At 42.3% G+C, this 18,638-nt stretch overlaps 3 protein-coding genes across 3 annotated transcripts; 1 reads left to right on the top strand and 2 right to left on the bottom strand.

Moving 5' to 3' along the window:
• The first annotated feature begins 803 nt into the window (after positions 1–803).
• mlec (malectin) lies at positions 804–9,446 on the top strand. Its single transcript, XM_026322046.2, has 6 exons — positions 804–1,717; positions 2,047–2,267; positions 2,683–2,861; positions 2,986–3,162; positions 5,476–5,533; positions 5,699–9,446. Exons 2-6 carry the CDS (start codon positions 2,066–2,068, stop codon positions 5,941–5,943), a joined length of 861 nt encoding a protein of 286 aa, XP_026177831.1. The 5' UTR covers positions 804–1,717; positions 2,047–2,065; the 3' UTR covers positions 5,944–9,446.
• Positions 9,447–9,816: 370 nt separating this feature from the next.
• On the bottom strand, positions 9,817–12,646 carry LOC113139307 (uncharacterized). Its single transcript, XM_026322414.1, has 3 exons — positions 11,634–12,646; positions 10,461–10,605; positions 9,817–10,374 (listed from the first exon to the last, which is right to left on the bottom strand). The coding sequence occupies exons 1-3, from the start codon at positions 12,055–12,057 to the stop codon at positions 10,032–10,034; spliced, it is 912 nt and encodes a 303-aa protein (XP_026178199.1). The 5' UTR covers positions 12,058–12,646; the 3' UTR covers positions 9,817–10,031.
• A 114-nt stretch (positions 12,647–12,760) lies between these two features.
• Positions 12,761–18,298, bottom strand: hps4 (HPS4 biogenesis of lysosomal organelles complex 3 subunit 2). The gene is made up of 12 exons (XM_026322413.2): positions 18,119–18,298; positions 17,631–17,721; positions 17,358–17,501; positions 17,141–17,248; positions 16,759–16,875; positions 16,234–16,328; positions 16,069–16,141; positions 15,268–15,392; positions 14,490–15,141; positions 14,076–14,202; positions 13,780–13,891; positions 12,761–13,496 (listed from the first exon to the last, which is right to left on the bottom strand). The coding sequence occupies exons 1-12, from the start codon at positions 18,148–18,150 to the stop codon at positions 13,325–13,327; spliced, it is 1,848 nt and encodes a 615-aa protein (XP_026178198.1). The 5' UTR covers positions 18,151–18,298; the 3' UTR covers positions 12,761–13,324.
• Positions 18,299–18,638: the final 340 nt, after the last annotated feature.

The raw sequence follows: 18,638 nt of genomic DNA, 5'->3' as shown, positions 1-18,638 counted from the left end.
ATTGTCTGCATATTAGTATATAGCACTGTGTGTTGTCTTGAGGACAAACCTCATGATAATATATATTATTTATAAGCATCTGTGGTAGGACTGCAGGCTAGGTGCTTTTTCCCTGCAGGAACATTGCAGAACCAGCACTGCACAAGTCACCAAATGAAATAACTGTGATGTGTCCCTGTGTGACCTTTGACTAATGTGGCTTTCATAAAACATTATTATACTACACTCATATTTGGTAGTCAGACATATTAAAAAAGATATATTACACATTTACACAGCAGGTATAAAATCTATCACAAGGCCATGCTCTTGTGATTTAATTGGGCAACTTCATTATTTTTATTTGCTGTGTAAAACTATTTGGTAAAACATTGTAAAATGATACTAAACCTTTCAAATAACCACATTACAACTCTTGGCTTTCATCTACGAAGAACAGAGGAGGACACCCATGATGAAACTACACTGGCACAGTACATGCTGCCCTGGGCCACATCTGGAGAAACGCTGCTGCATCGTTTATGCGTCTGTCGGGGGGTTTTCTGAGAATGTCCTGCAGATACTGAGGAGCAGATCTGTCAGGTGTAGATCTACAACACTGTTTAGCTGCTTCATGTTCAGACCTGTCTATTGGCGCTGTGTGACCATGAAACACCTGTCACCGTGGAGGTAGTGCTGTTGCCATAGCAACTACCTTCATTCATTCCTCTCTTGTCAATTCTCGAACGCACCGTGTGCGCGCTGCGTTGGACTCTCATGATTGGACGAGACTCCCGGAAGAAGTGGTGAGTGACAGTCTTAAACAACACGTGTAATATTACCAGTCTATATAAAAAAAACACACGTCCGTCCTTTGAATAGTAATGATGAAAATGTAACGTTGAGGACATCACTGGTTGTTGACTCCGATTATTTCAAACACGCTCATTAAAGTCTGGAGTCAATAATTAAACCGGTGGGCAAAGCCATCTACAAAAACATAAAGCAAACAACATAAAGACGGAAGTAGAAAGAGAATTGGTGAATACCGATGGTTTAAGAAAAGTTCTTATGTGTGTTTTAAGCGATGGCTTTTATCCTGTTATCACCTTCTATTGAAACATTTGCTGAAAGGCTCCGCCATGTTATTGGTGACCTTTAGTTTTGGATTGTCGATGATTAACATTACGCCTGCTCTTCTGTTTTGAGACAGGGGGTGTGTACAAAGCTTGCTGCCTGAGAGACTAAACCCTGGGCGTAACAACCTCAAACGATTCACTTGACGTGGAAAAAATCCACCGGGTTTCAGTGTGCCTGTTTCCGTCCACCACCGAGCCCTACATCCTTCACAGCCCTCGACGTGCGCGGCCTTTGCTATTCTTAGTCAGTGGAGTAAAATACATTATTCGTACAGCATTGTGACAGAGTGGGTTGTGATTGGCCTGCGATGAGGATGAGGTTGAGGAAGCTGTGATTCGACAGAGAGTCTGCCACTCATTGGCCGCAGGGAAGCCTAAGGTTAGGTAGCGCCGATCCGCCTCCTGCAGCCTGCCAGCCGCGGTAGTCAGTGTTAGTCAGATGCAACATTGAATGAAAGTCGGTGGAGCTCAGCTGCGACCACCAGCAGGATCTCTGCACACAGTGAAGTTATTTCACGGCGCACAACGCAGGCACTTGTTAGTGGAGATCAGCGTCCACATTGGCCAAGGGAGGCAGCGAGGAGCGGAGAAAGGGGAAGGTGAGTGACATTTGCATGGTCGTTAGCCGCGTATTTCTGGTTAGACAGGTAGGTTAGCTAGCTAGCTCAGCCATTGCTGAGTTGTCGTTATTTTGTCTCCATTAAGGACATGTCTTCAGTTTGCTAACGTTAAGCAGGAGTACTTTCTTTATTATTTCACTCTTATTTTCTGCGTGCCTGTGCACTAATGTTACAGCCGGTGCCGTTAACATTAGCATAGCGGCTAACTATCACAGGCTAGCTAACAGTACGGGGTAATGTAACGTGTCCATGCACAGGCTGAGTGGGTGCTACATGCGGGCTGGTACCGACGCTGTCTCTGTGTCTAGGACCGGGCTGTGTGTGGCAATGCAGCGGGTCACGGCGCAGCTCGTCGCGGGGCTGGTCGCAGCGGTGCTGTCGCTGTTGGCAGAGCAGTGCTGGGCGGACGGCGGGGGCCCCAGCCTCGCTGAACGGGTTATCTGGGCTGTAAATGCCGGGGGTGACGCGCATGTAGACGTGCACGGTATTCACTTCAAAAAGGATCCACTGGAAGGGAAAATTGGCAAAGGTGAGTTGATGTTATTCGTGGTTTATGTGTTTGTGTTTGGGTAAGGGTAAAGGTTGCAGACAGAACAAACCTGTGCACAGTGTTGCACTGCAAGGAGCCACAGACTAATGAGGAGTCAGCATTAAGGAGACTCAGCTCCGCCCCTCATGTACCGTGTAGAGGAAGCAGGTGGTGACACTGTCATACTGACTGGAGAGACAGAGATACAGTAATGGCAAGTTGGCACAAGGTGGTAACTTGCTATTTGAAACAGAAGACCTGTGTATTTCACTGAGTGTAAGAAAAGGTCAAGGGTTGTGCCATGTAAATGTGATGCTTTTCTTAATATACAACAGGGTCAGTTTTCCAGTAATTCATCTACTAATTAATATGGTCTTATGATGCCCAGTGAGCCTGACGCTATTATCCTTTGTAGCATCTGACTATGGGATGCGTCTGCCAATACTGCGCTCCAGTCCAGAGGACCAGATCCTGTACCAGACGGAGCGCTACAACGAGGACACGTTTGGGTATGATATTCCCATTCGTGAGGAAGGAGACTATATACTAGTTATGAAGTATGCAGAAGTTTACTTCGCCCAGTCACAGCAAAAGGTATGGCAATTAATAAATCGGACACATTCATATGTATATGTATATGCTGGAGTGTATTCTATTAAATATTAGTGTGTGTGTGTGTGTGTATTAGTCATTATTGATTTGGGTATGTTTTTTCTAGGTGTTTGATGTCCGTCTTAATGGCCATGTGGTGGTGAAGGACCTGGATATCTTTGAGCGAGTGGGCCACAGTACTGCTCATGACGAGATCGTGCCTTTCTCTATTCGACGTGGCAAGCTGAGCGTGCAAGACGAAGTGTCTACTTTCAATGGCAAACTCGCTGTCGAGTTTGTAAAGGTGAGCTGTCTTTATTTGAATTACTGGAGAAATTGCAGCTCTTTATTCTTGTAAAGATCAATTTCCCTTTCTGCAATTTTGATGAGTAATTTTTCTGTATTTTGTTTAATGAATTGAAAATGGATCTGAAAAAAGCAGAACGCGCACTGTTACATCATGGTGTTGCAGTTAAGCATTGCTTTTATTTTGACTGCAATACGTGTTAGTGCGTGTAGAACTATTTTTGCAGTTGTTTTCAGTTTGTTTTCTTCCCATTTAGTGTTTTATTATTTTAAGATCACAGTAGGCAACAATGCGATGGACAGAGATTATTAAACTAGTTGTTGTTACTGTGTAAAAAAATTTAAAAAGCAGGAGAGTGGTTTTGTCATTAAATTTTCTCTATGCATGAGAAGTGACAAATTTATTATAGTGTTCACCTATTTAACTATCTGTCTATTAACCTGCAATCCTTTGAGACTTAAGCCCTTTGGGAAGTGTCAGAGAATTGTCTCCACGTCCAATCTAGTAAAATGACTTTTATGAGAAACTGAAGGCAGATTTGCATAACTCTGTCTATCTAGGTCATACAAATAACAGTCCCTTATCTGTTTTAGCCTGTATCAAATTTATACACCTGTCAAGTACTGTAGCTTGTAGTTTTGCTACCTTGTCCTCACCAAACCACCTCCTCTCTCTAAATTATGTTTCAGTCTCCGCTATTTATCTTGTCAAGCTAATATTCACTGGCCTTGATTTTCTTTTCACATAGAAAATTATGATAGCTCATTACTAGGGTTTAGAAAAGGACAATGGTTGGATACATTTGGTTTAAAATACATAATGAGGGCCGTGAATTCATCATCTTTAGTCTGTCAATGAAGACAGCAGCTTACCTGTTGCTGTATTTGTAATGGTTTTCTTCACTGTTTGACTTCTTTCCATTGATATGGTTTATTTTTACCAATGGTATTCACGTCTTATCCATCCTCAGTATTTTGTGGTGTAGTTGCAGATCATGTTTTACAGTTCTGTTTATGTTGTCCTTACCTTCTGCACAGCACCATGCTTATGTTACTACTGACGTGACATTTTATTGAACGTTTGTGTTCAGTGAAGTGAGATTTTGTATCGGTGTAGATTTAATTTAAGCTACTACAGCAAAATTAATCTTGGATTACCTTATAAATGAGCCAAAAGTACAGTGTGTGATCCATCCGTCCATGCATTTTCAATACCGCTTATCCTGGAACATCTAGGGAGGCAGACGGGCTGGAGCCAATCCCAGCTGACGTTGTGTGAGGGGCGGGGTACACCCTGGACAGATCACCAGTCTGTCACAGGGCTGGAGAACAGAGGCAGATAAACACTCACAGACCTATCTTATTTTATTCAGACCTATAGACAAGAGCCACCAATTAACCCAACCCCAACCCACATGTGTTTGAACTGTGGGAGGAAGCCACAGTACTTGGACCCAACCCACAGAGACAACAGAGAGCAAAATGCAAACACCACACAGAAAGACCTCAGTCGAGTTGTATTTGAACCTGGAAGCTTCTTGCTGTGAGGCGAGAGTCCTAACCACATTGGATGCCCTAACAGAATGACTTTCTGTTGTAATTATCACCATTTTTCTGACACATACCCGTTTTCTTATCTCATTTTTTTTGCACCACTACTACAACACAGAAAAACAGCCAGAGAGATAAACTTTTGATTCTGTTTCAGAAACACTGATGAGGTATGTCATAGGAATAAGATGTGTCATTTGTTCTTTTCCACTTCCAGAGAGGATTATCATTTCCTTTTAAAACCTGGTTTCTAACTATTTGTTAGTGGGTTTATGGAACATGTGGCTGTAGGGTGGCACACTTTGGAAAGGGTTTTCTGCAATGACCTCTTTCTTACTGCACCTGTCTGCATTCCCTCTAAAAACATACAAGTGGCACACACCATCTGCTTTTATTTTCTGCAAATATCAAAAATATTGGCGTGAGATGAAATGACAAAAGAGGTATGATTGTTTTGTGTTCTTTGTTCAACAGGAGACCCTGTGCTCTTTTTGTCACTAATTATGTAGACTTAGGCATTTGTAATAATGGCTTTAATGTTATCTTAAGGTTAAGTAAAAATTATAATAATGAAATGGCTGTTTTTTTTTTTTTTTAAGTTAGGCAAAATTACAACATTTTGAATAAATTATCCTAATTTTGTTATCCATCCTAATCATCACTCCGGTGTGCTATCAAATGAAACATCCACCATAGTATTATTCCCTTGCATTTGACACAGTTTTGTGTACTGTGTGTGCTAACCTGTTCTTTGTTTTAGGGATATTATGACAACCCCAAGATCTGCGCTCTCTATGTAATGAAGGGGACATTAGAAGGTGAGTTCTGCAAACATTGTGTAACCTTTAGTATTTTGCACAGTGTTAAAGACCAGTGCTTAGACATAACAAGAATTTTTATGTACCGTTCTGCGTATGTGTAACCTGAAACCTCCCTGATCTTCTCTTACTATTTTTTTTGTTTTTGTTTTTTTCACTTGACAGATGTACCAAAACTTCAGCCTCACCCTGGCTTGAAGCCTGAGGAAGAAGACGAAGAAGAGGAAGATGGTGAAGGAGGCGAGGAACCTGGTGGGAAGAAAAAAGTCCCAGCAGGTTCTAAGTACAAGGTCCAGTCAGGCCCCCGAACACCAAACCCATATGCTGCCGACAACAGCAGCCTAATGTTTCCTATTCTTGTGGCTTTCGGGGTGTTCATCCCCACACTGTTCTGCCTCTGTCGGCTGTGAGCTCAAACATGTGGTCACGGAGGCGTCAGGAGGACAAGATGGTCATGAGACTATGAAGAGAGGGAGAGAAAGGGGGAGGGGTCACGATGACAACAGCACCACAGGTAAAAGCATACGCAGAGGAGAGAGCTGGAGGCTTGGAGAAAATCAGACACCAGAGGACAAAACGTGACAATAACTTTACGGAAAGCCACTCCAAGATAAAGCAAACGCTGCTGTCGAATTGTACCAATGTGAAAGAAAAGGAAATGTAGGAAGTGTATGCTCTGAGCTTCTTTGTGAATGTGTTTCGCATCCACATCCGCTGACCCTTTTGAACAATGTTAAATCATTTCCACTCAGAGACCTGGCATGATTTACAAATGCCAGTCTTCACTGTTTGAAACTACATTTCAGCAGTTAAGGGATGCTCAGGAGTGATTTTCTGGGCCTGTTTTATAACCTATGAGCATTGTTTTGTACCCGGTGTGGCGAGGAAGCACACTCTGTTTAACACTCCTGCCTCAGTATCTGATCAGACATGTTACCTTCAAATTGGAAACGGTGCAGCTTAGAAATTGCTTACGTAGAATGGAAACCACGATTCAGGCAATTAGTAGAAATACAGTTGCTGTTTGAGAAGCTCAGCTTGTTGCATTTTTGTCTTTCCTGACTTGTCAAAGCTCAAATGCGTCAGGATCTTTACATGCTCTTTTTTTTATGTGATCTTTGCCTTTTCTGTTCATTCATTATTATTGCATGTCTGCCTGTTTGTTTCACCAAAGAATGTATATTTTTATTTTTGTTAGAAATGGAAAGCTTGGTGACCTGTTGAATTTGATAAGTAGCTTGCTTCTGTTCTGAGATTTTTCTGTAGTGAATGGTTGAACTGGGCAAAGATTTTATTTTATTTTATTTTTTTGTCATAAATTTTTTTTCTCTTTGATTTAATGCCTAATTCTGTGTTGATTGGCCATAAACCTCAGTCCTTGTTGTTACCCAACACTGGGCATACTGTGCCCTCCAGCTCAGTGTTATTAAATCAGCCAACAGTACTTTTTTAATCCTGAGCTGCTGTATATGTACCATAAGCTCATCCAGCTGCAGTTAGGACATGAGAAAGCACAACATCAGTATAAGTAGAAAATCAAATGTTTACTAGCTGTTATAGATCCACCTTTGATTTTCCACACTTGTCACTTTGCCTTTTCAGATCTTGTCTTAAAAAAAACGTTTTGACATGGACTTTACAATTGTGTTAATTTGGTGTGAACTTTCAGTTAAGCTCTGGTCCTTGAATGGACTGAGCAAACTGGGGACAAAATGTAGTCTTTGATTCTTTGTTTTTGTGTTTTGTTTTTTTTTTTTTAAAAACATGGCCCCATTATCAGATTCCACTTAGACTGAGTTTTAGTCTCAGCTCTTACAGTGATTTCTTTTCTTTTCTTTTTTTTCCCATGCAACCTGAAAAGCAGCTTTGCTCTTCTATTTATGTATCCACTTACCTCGCTCCCTGAAGTGCATAGCTCAACTCTTTTTAAGTTTGCCTATTTCACTAATATGTCTTAAATGTCACCCCATCTCCCCCTGACAGATATGTTGTTGCCATATGCAGTAGTTGGAAGAACAGTTCATAATTCAGGTGTTGTGGATCCTTACTCATCTTCCCATTTTGATTGATGGTGGACAAGAAGTGCTAGAAAATATTCAGTGAATTGTTGGTGGTTTTGAGGGGTTTGCTGGTTTTCTTCTTCCTTTTTATTATTTCTTTAAGTTAGAAATTAAAATCATTGAAGACATATAGGTATATGTTTTCCTCTGAAAAGATGCAAAAAGTTAGTTTTATTCAGAACCAAAGTCACTATGTTCTGTCCCTCTGAAAGTCTAGACCAGGGGTCACCAACCCTGGTCCTCTGGGCCCATTGTCCTTCTTGTTTTCTAGATATCCCTGCCCTGCCCACTGCTGACTACCTGGATCAGGTGTTTTCGCCCAATCACAAACTGTAAGCGCAGATAGTTGGAAAACCAGCAGGACAGTGGGCCCCGAGGACCAGGGCTGGTGACCCCTGGTCTAGACACTTGCGTGTGTATATATGGTATAAGCTCACACTTTTTATCGTGTGACAGCAGTTTTGTTCTCCTCACTTTTGTGTTGTGGCTGAGGTGTTAGGGTTTTTACATTTTTCTGATGAGGAAGACGTAGTGGCCTTTCTTCCTGAGAGAAATGGTTGTTGGTACAAAGTATATAAAAAATAAAAATAAAAAGTTGTACAGGCAGACAGATGAACCGACTGCCCGAAAATCAAATAGATGAGATTTTGTGTGAAAATGTGGGTTCTTCCATTCTATATTACATTTAATTTAAATCAGAGTGGGGCTGATCTGGAGATGTTTTATAATATGCTTTGATTAGTATGTTTGAATTACTTTCCTCAGGATCTGTTTTGTTTTGGAGTTTTTAAAAAGTGTTTTATTGGTGTGACATTTTGCACTGCCTCATGTATTTGAAAATCGTAATTTTTTTTGTGTTTGTTGCCTTGAATTATTGAATACATTGTGCTTTACCATCATTTGCCTTGACGATGTTCTTTTGTTGGCGTATATCCTATTAGTCTTTTTTTTTCTTTTTTTCTCATTCTTCTCTGTGAAACACAGATGAGTGAATGACGCCCGTCATCAGAGGTAACACACCACAAGACTCTAGTTAACCTCAGCTTTTCTCAAAACTGCTCGAAAGCAAATGGAAAGGTTTGTGAGAGAACATGTTCAGGACTCTTTTTTTTTTTTTTGTCTTTCTCTAACATATTTAGCTCTTCATCTGCCTTTTTGACCTGTCAGCACAACTCACAATTGAATTAGCTGCAGTAGAATAAAGATTTCCTTTGTTTGTTTTTTATTTTTCCTCACAAGAACCAAAGAATTGTCATCATTCTGCTCAAATTCTTAGCATCCTAACATGACACGCTCTGTTCATTTTTCCTGACCTGGTGAAGTAATGAATAAACCAGAGGAAGCAAATGTGTCACGTCAGGATTTTTTTTGTCATCAGTACTTAACTCCTCAACTCGTAACACCCAACCTTCTTGATATTTTCATCCTAAAAGTCATTAAAACTGCTCTGCAATTAATGTCTATTTGTTTGAAATTACCATTTTTGGCTTGTTGCTGTTTTTTTTTTTTTAACTTGATCTTCACTTTTAAGCAACTGAACATGTGAAGTGAATTTAAATTGAGACAAATTTGAACATTGAAACATCAGCCAGCTTGTCTGTCGTCCTTGCAGCAGACCACATACACAAACAGTGATCCCACAGTGTGAGTGAGACGGTGTGTGTCTGAATGAGTCTTACTGTATAGACATACGTGTGGTGGATAAATGAATGCATTCTGAGGGCTGTACGCAGCAGCAGGTGGACTGAAATGTATGTGAGACCCCGAGCTTACTCAGATGTGGCATATATCTGCAAAATGGGAAATGCTGATAATCGCTGTCTCTTTTTAATAAATGTGCTATTTTATCAGAACTGTTCTGCTGCTGTTTTTTTATGCACATCATAAGGTTATTTGATATTTAACCACAGCTTTATGTTAAATGTGGCTTGGGAAAAAATGAAATGTTTTGAAAGATTAGGTACCTTGAAACTCCAATGTAAGTCTACAATGTTTCTTGAAGAATTTAACAGTCACAGTGAAGTTCAGTAGGGTCACAGCAAACGTACATGTCCTCTGTTTGTTCAGGTGTTGTTCCCCCCCACCACCTTTTCCTACCAACTGTGAAAACTTCTTAAAATAGAGCCACGTATCTAAAAGGTGTTGGGGCCAGAATATGACAGCTGAGCAAAACAGGCTGAACCACATTTTCCACCTGAGACGACGTCGCACATTTGTCATGAGCCATTGTTAAAGAGTTTTATTAAACAAAGAATGAATCCATAAACTTAAAAGTATATCATCTTCACTATTTACATATTTACACAATATAACATTCATAAATTAATAAAAGTGCATAATTTTCTTGTGAGTTTTGATGTGGTTTTAAGTTGTTGTAGGTAAAAAACAGTAAAAGTAAAAGGTTTCCATGCACAAAGCAGCCCAGTCTCAGCTTGGTGTTATCTGTAGTACAGAGCCATGAAAGGTGTGTGCACAAGATGAACGCTGCCAGTTCTGCAGGATACTCCTGATCCAGCTTGACTGCAACCCAGCAGCAAGCCCAGCTCTGTAGCACGCAGTGTGTCGGCAACACCATCCCCCCACACGTCACCATCATCCTGCAGAGCATTAGGAGCGAGCTTTTTTCCGGGTGGATCCCCCCCAGAGGAGAACACCACCCGCCGCATGTTCACTAAGCTGGGACCTCCTCTGGCACCACCTGCCACCTCTTGCAGACTCTGGAAAAGGAACAGCAGGTCCACTCTCAGCTCCACTGTGTTACCCTGTGTCCACAAACTGTACCTAAAGGAGGTGAGAGACAACAAGATCAGGCCTGAGACTCCCAGATGTTATGACTTTCTTTGTGTCTGTGGAGGCCTGGAATTTACCTCGTAGGAAGGTTTTGCTTTGCCCTGGAGAGAAGCACAGGCCAGATGTCCAGATGTTGTGGGTTGGAAAGTTGGAGGTGAAGCTCTGCCCTTACAACTGTCAGTGATAAAATGTCCCTGGTGAGCAGAAACTCCACATCTGTGTCTGAGGAGGAGGAGAAGAAAAGGAAGTTATTTGAAAAAAAGTCAGTCACAGTACAATTAAAGACAAAGTATTTCATGTGAAGCACATTCATGCCGGTTCCATACTGATAAATCCCAGAGATCCAAGAAGCATGTTCACCACAGATGTGATGTTTTCACTCTGATACCTTGTTAATCTCTCAGCAGGGCATCTCAACAATTCTTGGAGGGGACATTAAGGCAGCCAGGACTCATTTGTATGCAGATAACACAGCCCACTATACAGCTGCATTAACCAGGCCATTAACTTCCTCCAACTGCTTTTCAAGCACATCAGCTTTTCCTTCTACAGCTACAGTACCAGAGGACATTCCTGCACTGTGACACTCCTTTCACACCATGTGTGTTTGCATATGGCTGATTGGTTGTGTATTTATTCTTCCCTACAATCTCTTTATAGTGACTGGATGGATGTCACTAGCTGTAAAGAAGATCTTGCACTTGTAGTTTCTGGTAACTAACTGCTTTGTAAAACTGGCTCCACCTCTCACAGTACACCTTAACGCAACCATGACCACCTCTGATTTTTGGAACCTATCTGCTATCTGGCTTGGGGATGGCCTTCATCTGCGAAATAAAAAATGACATGACTACCAAATCTAAATTAGCGTGTTTTATGGTCAAGAAATCAATTTTCCCTTGAATTTGACGACAATCGTGTCTGGATGCTGGGTAACAGCGAGTTATAGTAGTGTTTACCAATGTTAGTGGTTTATAATCTGGAGAGGCCTGTCCATCAGGCCCTGTGGCGAAACCGCTTGGTCTGGTTTCATTATCTTATTTAAATATGTTCAACTGAGCTACAACCAAATAAACCTCATCTTTGTTTTTTTCTGTTTGGGCTCTGCAGCCGCGAGGGGCCCGTGTGCGTCTCTTTGTAAATCGCCATGCTTGCTCCTGACCAAGCCATAACAACCAACAAATTTAAAATTCACAGTATAACAAAATAATTTACCACAAGGGAAATTTTCCAAATCAACTTTCGCTTACCTCCTCGAAAGCGGCCCTGAATCCCTTTAACTCTTCTGCAGTTCAGTCCTTCCTGACAGCAATGGTAAACCCGGCGGACAAAGCTGAAAAGAGATTTTCCTGGGAAGAGCGGGCCCCGGGACACTCCCGGGGAAAAGGGTCGGAACCGAATGTGCAACATCGTTGCATTATCCTCTGGACGTCTTGTGTTTCCCAGCCACGGTGCCGCCAGTTCTGCGCATCGTTCCCGGTGCGTCTCCATCATCCCGCGCCTCCACCGCCTCAACGCGTCCGTGCGTAAAGTGGGTCCGGACGATTCAAATGCAGTTTTAGGCGACTGTGACACAAATCCCTGCGTGTTCACTACACGACCAAATACTCCAATTTCAAACGTCATTATCGATAGTAAAAATGGAACAATCCAGATGTAGTGCGTGGAGGCCATGGCGATTATCTTCGCGTTGGGTCTTAAGCGATGAGTAACAAGCACCTTACTGCGGTGCCAGCTCTTCAAACTCGCCTGCTATATACCCCACTGACAATGGGGACATCTTACCTTTTAGAATTTGAATCCCGAGCCTCCGCACAGTCCCTGCCCCTTTTTTTGTCCGTGCCCTTAGCCACCAATTTGCCCCCCACCGCGTTCTTTCAGTGCGCCTGCATAATGAGGCGCCCCAAAGAGCGCAGAGCCCATCCATTCAGATTCAGCTACTTAGCTAATGACTCTAATTACTCCATATTTGGATCGTCAAGAACAGCCTCATTTACAACACATGTACCGCGCAAACCTTCGGACATGAATAAGAACATTTTACCAGTACGGTCCTGCGCACGTCCTCCCTCAGTCATCTGTGAGCACTTTGAAAGGAGGCATTAAGTCTGAGGTGGGAAACAAAGCGGGGCAGATTGCAGGGTCACATGCAGGCCGCTGATGGCCCTGAACGGCAGACCCCCCGTGGTTTTCAACAAGTTGTACCAAAGTCACATGAGGCTCAACAGTGAGAGGATCACGTAGTCATTTATTTCCCACAGTCTCAGTGTATCTCTTTGCACCAAACTCTGGAGTGCATTTTTTTTTTTTAACAATTTGCGCTTTCAGTGGAAAAACTGTATCCAAATAATTAAAACACGTTTTATTTACCAGGCAGTTGATCTGAAATAAATATATATTTTATAAAAACTATCTGGCATATTTTTTTGTAATAAACCAAATACAGTTTTACAGTATGTGCATCAAGGGAAAGCATGATTCTGTACAAAAGCACAGCCACTTCATCTGGCTTTAGTCCACATTTCCTCTTAAATTCACTGGGATGTGACTCAACAGGAAAAATATTTGTGAAGTGATAAAGTTTGAAAAAGTGTGCAGCGTGAGACCAGTAGCTTATTACTGCAAAACTACAGTTTAAGAGAGAAAAGCTCATGTGTTTTAGTATAAAAACTCAACAAATTGTAGTCAAACAATGGAAATAACCAAAGCTGTGATTAGATCTCACTTCATCTAATGTTCACCCAACATCCTGTAGAAAATTCATAATCAAGATACAAGTTGTTTTTTTTTTTAAAAAAAAGCAAAGTCACAAAACAGGGAAACAGATTAAGTCTTATCTTCTGGTTTTCTATGTTGATTTTAAGGTTACTCACAGAGCAGTTCTTCATATCATAACCAAACACGGCTCCTCTTCACAGCAGACGTCACAGTGTTTGCTGTGTCAGAGCAGGTTAACTCCGTGCTTCAGCAGTCTGTGTCGAGCCTTGCTGGGCAGTGAGAAAGCGCTGTCTTGGTGGTTAGGGATGCCCGAATTCCTCAGTGATCCCCCGTGCTGCTGGAAATAAGTCTCGTGAGCCACGCTACTAGTCCCATACACAGCTGCGCCAGCACTCCTGTGGTGAAAATGTCACAGGCATTTAGATTTCAAGCATGCAGAATAATGACATACAACAAGAAAAGAGCAGAGTGAGATAATAAAGAGACATAATAAAGCTCTGTCTTTCTGGTAAATGCGAGTTACTGGAGTGTGATCACGGCAAGCACAGGAAGGACATTTAGGATGAGCGGGATGTGATGACAGACAAATAGAGATCCAGCCCCCACCCCCGAATTTGACTTGAGGAGCCATGAAAAGGATGAGAAACCCCCCAACCATCACGTCCCTACCGTACTGACCTGATAATAGCCTCCTGCAGAGTTTCAGTGTTAGAGAAATGCGAGTGAAGAAGTGAGGTGGCTCTGACAAAAGGATGTTCTGGGGCTCCCTCTGGTCGACCAGACAGGTTGGCTGCAGAGGCACACATTAACAGGGGCACATTAACCTGGACAGGCTTGCCTGCAGCACAAAGGCCTGCTGATCACAGTCTTACTAATCAGTCGTTAGCTGATGCAAAGACAAATATAAAGTACCCCCCCCACCCCCCAGAAAGAGACAGTAAAAAGAGACATGTGTGAGTATTCTGGGGGCTTACTTGTCAGCGTGCTCTGAATACTGTCATAATGGGCAAAGATGTAGGGTCCTGGAGTGCCCGGGGCCCCTGGAGAGATGGCCCTGAGATGGGCTTCTAGTCCATTGAGTGATGCCAGGCTGCTGTGATACTGGACACATAAAGGCAGAGCTGACTGGCTGACAGAACTATATATATATATTAGCATTACAAAGGCACATTAGTGCACTCCTACTTAAAAACTGAGACAAGTAACTTGATGTCTCTGTTTCAAATTTTAATGAGTCCCAGCAGTGAAACATAGTGGCAGACATTGTAATGCATTACATTAGCTGTGTCATGTGGCTTCTTTTTGTTCCACTTGACAAAAGAAACAAGGTGAAACCTTCAGTGTGATAATGTAAAAAGATCAGTTAGTAGAAAGGTTTTGTTTCTCACCACTTCCTCCATAGAAGGTGTGTCACTCAAAAAGTGAGGCTCCACCAGCAGAGCCAGCACCAGGCCTTTAACCCGGTGCTGGTACAGTGTGATCGGGACCAGAGGACTCTCGTCTGTGTTGTCAGGGCAAGGAGGAGGCGGATCTCGGTCTGTCCTGTGGTCTTGTGTCGTCTCATTTCCAGCCCCGCTCTCTCCTACCATCACCTTATCGTCACATGACTCCTCATTCCCACACTTGACCATCATCTCACAAGCTGTATCTCCATCCCCTCCACCTGCACTGAGGTGGGAGTTTTCTTCAAACACAGAGCCGTCTCCTCCTTCACTATGTATCCGGCTGCCTCCAGCTCCCTCACTGTGAAAACTGTGATAACATGACTCATATAGTGTGTCTTCAGAGTTGTTTCCACTTGAGAACTGATGCTTCAGAGGCTGTGGTGAGGGGTTAAATGGATCGGCGGTGCTCTGTGATCCAGCTGGGCTAAACACAGAATTATCCGATTCTGATAAGCAATGGCTGAGGGACACCTTCTGGGGAGACTGGGAGGAACCTGGACCAAATGAATCTGACCCCGAGAAGGCCAGTTCAGATAAGGTTCTTGATAGGCGGGTCTTCTTTGGGTGCGCGTCTTTGTGTGGAGTGGAATGGGAACTGGATGAGTGGAAAAATAGTTTGAAATATAAAGTTTCTTGAAATGTTACATAGGTCTCCTGTTTTAAGAAACTTTCTAAGTCAAATACCTTCTGTAACCAAAATAACTGGAAGGGAGGACGCTACCTGAAGTCTTTGTCGACAGGAGCAGACTGCAGGTCCTGGAGCTCAGACATGGTTAGGAAGACTGTAGTGGAGCTGACGTCACCGCCGAATGAGCTAGAGGTGCTCGGTCCGTTGGGCCTCTGGACCTAAATCACAACCATGAAACTGGATCATCACCTGTTCAGTTAAAGGAATAGTAATCTTTGTTGTGTCTCGCTGAGAGCTAGGTGAGAGTCCTGACACCACTCTCATATTTATACATGAAGCTGGAGCGATGAGCAGTTTGGCATTTTATCTATGTAGTTTCTCTGAAGATCGTAATGAGAAATAATGAACATATATACAGTTAAAATCATGTTAAAGTAACATGTAATATTATAAATGTATTATTACAAGCAACCAGGACAGGATAGTGCCCCTGAAAAAGGACCAATGCCTAATATTTGCTTTAAAAAACACTTGTAATGGAAAAACTGAGACACATCTTGAGACTCCAAAACGAAGAGCTGGAGGAAAAATGGGGGAAATCGACATTTACAAGGGTGAAAATGGTAACATTAGAATACAGGACAAATGAATCCATCCACAGATTGCAGAAATGTTCATTATTAAATCTAAAGATGATTAATAGGAGCCAGCAGCTGGTTAGCGTAGCGTAAATAGTTTGTTTTTGCAATCATTCAGTTTAATAAATAAGTTAGTCCAAGACTGTGTATATACTGTGTATTTACTCTTTCAAATGTTTTATCCTCAGCTGCTCTAATGGTGACGTGTTTAGGGGCCTTTCATGAGAACAGTTTTACATTTGGACTTAATTCCTACCTTGGCGTAGTTCTCACTCTCATAAACCATGACCTTCATCGTGAGCTCTGGAGACATCTGTGTGCTTACAACTCTGTGGAGAAAACACAAAAAAACTCTGGTTTCAAACTGTCACACAGGAAAACTCTCTTGCTAATAGGTGGGTATTGTCAAAATGCAGCCTACCTCCCTCTGAAAAGGATACAGCCTGCTAACACCAGAGGGCAGCGCTGACAGGCCTGAAGGATGAGGGCGGCTTTGAGCAGCAGAAGTGGGTCAACCTGAGAACAAACATATTCGGTTTCTAAACACATGAACTGAAATATGGAATATAACAAGTTGTAAGAAAAATAACTATCACCAAGACACTTGTGAATGTTGGGATATAATTATTTAAGTCTTTATATCATTTATGCTGTCATGTGACAGCCTCGTCTCACAATGGGTTTTGTAAAACCAGATGATAAGATAAAGCATATGTTGTAATTTCATGTATCAAGTGCTAATGGGTCAGAATAATCCAGGATTTATTGAAATTGCAGCTTGTGCATATCTAACTGTATTATCTCAGTACAATAAGTGCGTCTTTGTTAAGACATAATGAGGGACTATGCAACACCAGAGGAAACTGTGACATGGTCATATCCTGTCTGTAAGCAGAAGCAGCATTAGAGAAGCCACTGCAGAATAAATGCAGGACTTTGTACGTACATTGGTTGAGTCAATGGTCCTCAAGCAGCTGAAGATGTGCTGGAGCTCTGAGGATCCAGACTGCAGGTGTGAGAGGTACTGTGCCCAGCGGGCAGCCAGAGTTTCTCGACTGTTCCGCTACAGTGCAAAGCAAAGTTCAAACGACAGCGTACAGAGATAAACATTACATGTCTGAAAGAATATACAGGCAAACTGGTGCCTTGTTTCTCTTTTATTGGGATTTTGACTTCTAGCTTTTGTGAGTTGCTCTTTCCATGACCTATGTCTGTGTTGTGATGCTGATGCAAGTACTCCTTAACAAAAGGACACTCCAGAGGAACAGACCAGCCTTGCAACATTTAAGACAGCTCTAGGACAAAACTGACAAAACTGCAGACTGCACCTGGTAGCTCTGTCGGACGGAGCCATTGTAGAAACAAAAAAGGTTTATTAGCTGATCCAGGAGCTCACAGACTCGGATGGTGGGGACCTCTGCTGAGCAGCCCAGTGCCTGGGAGGGAAAAAATTAACATGCCCCCCAAAATAACCATCAGGTCCATTCAGGCCAAAAGTAAGAAATCTTGAAAAGCTGCTGCTGGACCACCTGTGGACAGACTCACCCAAAAGAACTCATCTTTCATACGGATGGCGAATTTGTTGCGGCGAAGCCTCAGTACACGCACAGGAGAGGAGGAAAGCTCAGAGACGCAGCGGCCCACCCCAGCAAGCTGTCCACAGAGCAGCTCCTGCTTATCCAAAGAGGTCTGACAGAAGCATTATCAACTTTAAGGTTACAGAAATAACACCTGTGAATTCAAATATAAATCCTCATCATAGTCATCATTTAACCATCCACCACAGAACCAGACTTGCAGCACATGTGTGAGTCAAACCTCTTCAGGATAGAAGTAGCAGATTCCATCTCGTGTGGGGTCGCCCTCTCCTTTGACCTTGGATCCATCATACAGGAAGAAATAACTACACCTGAAAACGATAATAATAAATCAATTCTCCATTTCCTGACTAAAAATCAGTCAGGTTTGCTTTCACAGGCTTCAGAGCAGTGTATCTGGTACACAGTGACAGAATTTATAGACAAGATGATGTTTTATTCCATTGTTTTATTCTTCTGCTTTACAAGAAGCCAAATGTGAACTTGGATTATAGTTGGTCTTGTGATGCTACAGTAGGCTGATGTCCCAGGTGTGGTGGATATTAAAGCAGACACACTGTGAATGGCAGCTCATTGACCATGAAGTGTCCCGTGTTAAACACGCTGGAGGTACAGTAATGTCTGATGTTACTGACTGTGTCCACCCTGTACATGGGCCTATATGTAGTAAACAATCAGAATCAGGAACTGCGTCTTTTTATACGATACCTTCTTGAGTCTGACGGCATAAGCTCAGCCATCACCGACGAAAAAGCTTCTCAGACATCAGTCGCCTGGTGTCCGTGTATTTCTAGTCCAACAGGCTGGAGACGAAGCCAAAACAAAGCCTCGGCTGTTAGTTGGATTCAAGTAGTCACAAGTAGTGGAAGTCATGTGAAAGTACGGCAAGCTCAAAGGGACAAAAGAGTGCGCCATTCACAAACACAGCTCCGTTACTGTAAGGCTGAGTTTACTCTGTCTGATTTAAATAGCACTACCCTGGTGCACAAGGTTCATTAAAGTCAAATGTCCTGCATTCAAACTTTTACTGTGCAGGCAGCATTTTACAGCTGACTGAATAAATGACTATATATATGCCTGAGCACTTCCAGCTCATAGTAATTCATCATATTTTATGAAGTTATACTAGTGTAGAAATGATATGAGATATATGTTGTGTTCACAGTGCCTCTGAAACATAGTGGAGAAGTACATTATATAATGTTTCAATTTAAAGTACAATTAAGTC

This window comes from Mastacembelus armatus, chromosome 9, assembly GCF_900324485.2.
Source record: "Mastacembelus armatus chromosome 9, fMasArm1.2, whole genome shotgun sequence".
In the NCBI taxonomy this organism is placed as follows: Eukaryota; Metazoa; Chordata; class Actinopteri; order Synbranchiformes; family Mastacembelidae; genus Mastacembelus; species Mastacembelus armatus.
This window is presented reverse-complemented; position numbering and strand designations above follow the sequence as displayed.

Coding starts and splice junctions, on each gene's coding strand:
- mlec (XM_026322046.2), top strand. CDS start 2,066: ATGCAGCGGGTCACGGCGCAGCTCGTCGCGGGGCTGGTCGCAGCGGTG. Junction 2,268..2,682: donor GGAAGGGAAAATTGGCAAAG/GTGAGTTGATGT, acceptor TATCCTTTGTAG/CATCTGACTATGGGATGCGT. Junction 2,862..2,985: donor TCGCCCAGTCACAGCAAAAG/GTATGGCAATTA, acceptor TGTTTTTTCTAG/GTGTTTGATGTCCGTCTTAA.
- LOC113139307 (XM_026322414.1), bottom strand. CDS start 12,057: ATGGCCTCCACGCACTACATCTGGATTGTTCCATTTTTACTATCGATA. Junction 10,606..11,633: donor TCAGGGCCGCTTTCGAGGAG/GTAAGCGAAAGT, acceptor CCTCCTCCTCAG/ACACAGATGTGGAGTTTCTG. Junction 10,375..10,460: donor AAGCAAAACCTTCCTACGAG/GTAAATTCCAGG, acceptor CACCTCCTTTAG/GTACAGTTTGTGGACACAGG.
- hps4 (XM_026322413.2), bottom strand. CDS start 18,150: ATGGCTGAGCTTATGCCGTCAGACTCAAGAAG. Junction 17,502..17,630: donor GCTACTTCTATCCTGAAGAG/GTTTGACTCACA, acceptor TGCTTCTGTCAG/ACCTCTTTGGATAAGCAGGA. Junction 16,142..16,233: donor TGTATCCTTTTCAGAGGGAG/GTAGGCTGCATT, acceptor TTTTCTCCACAG/AGTTGTAAGCACACAGATGT.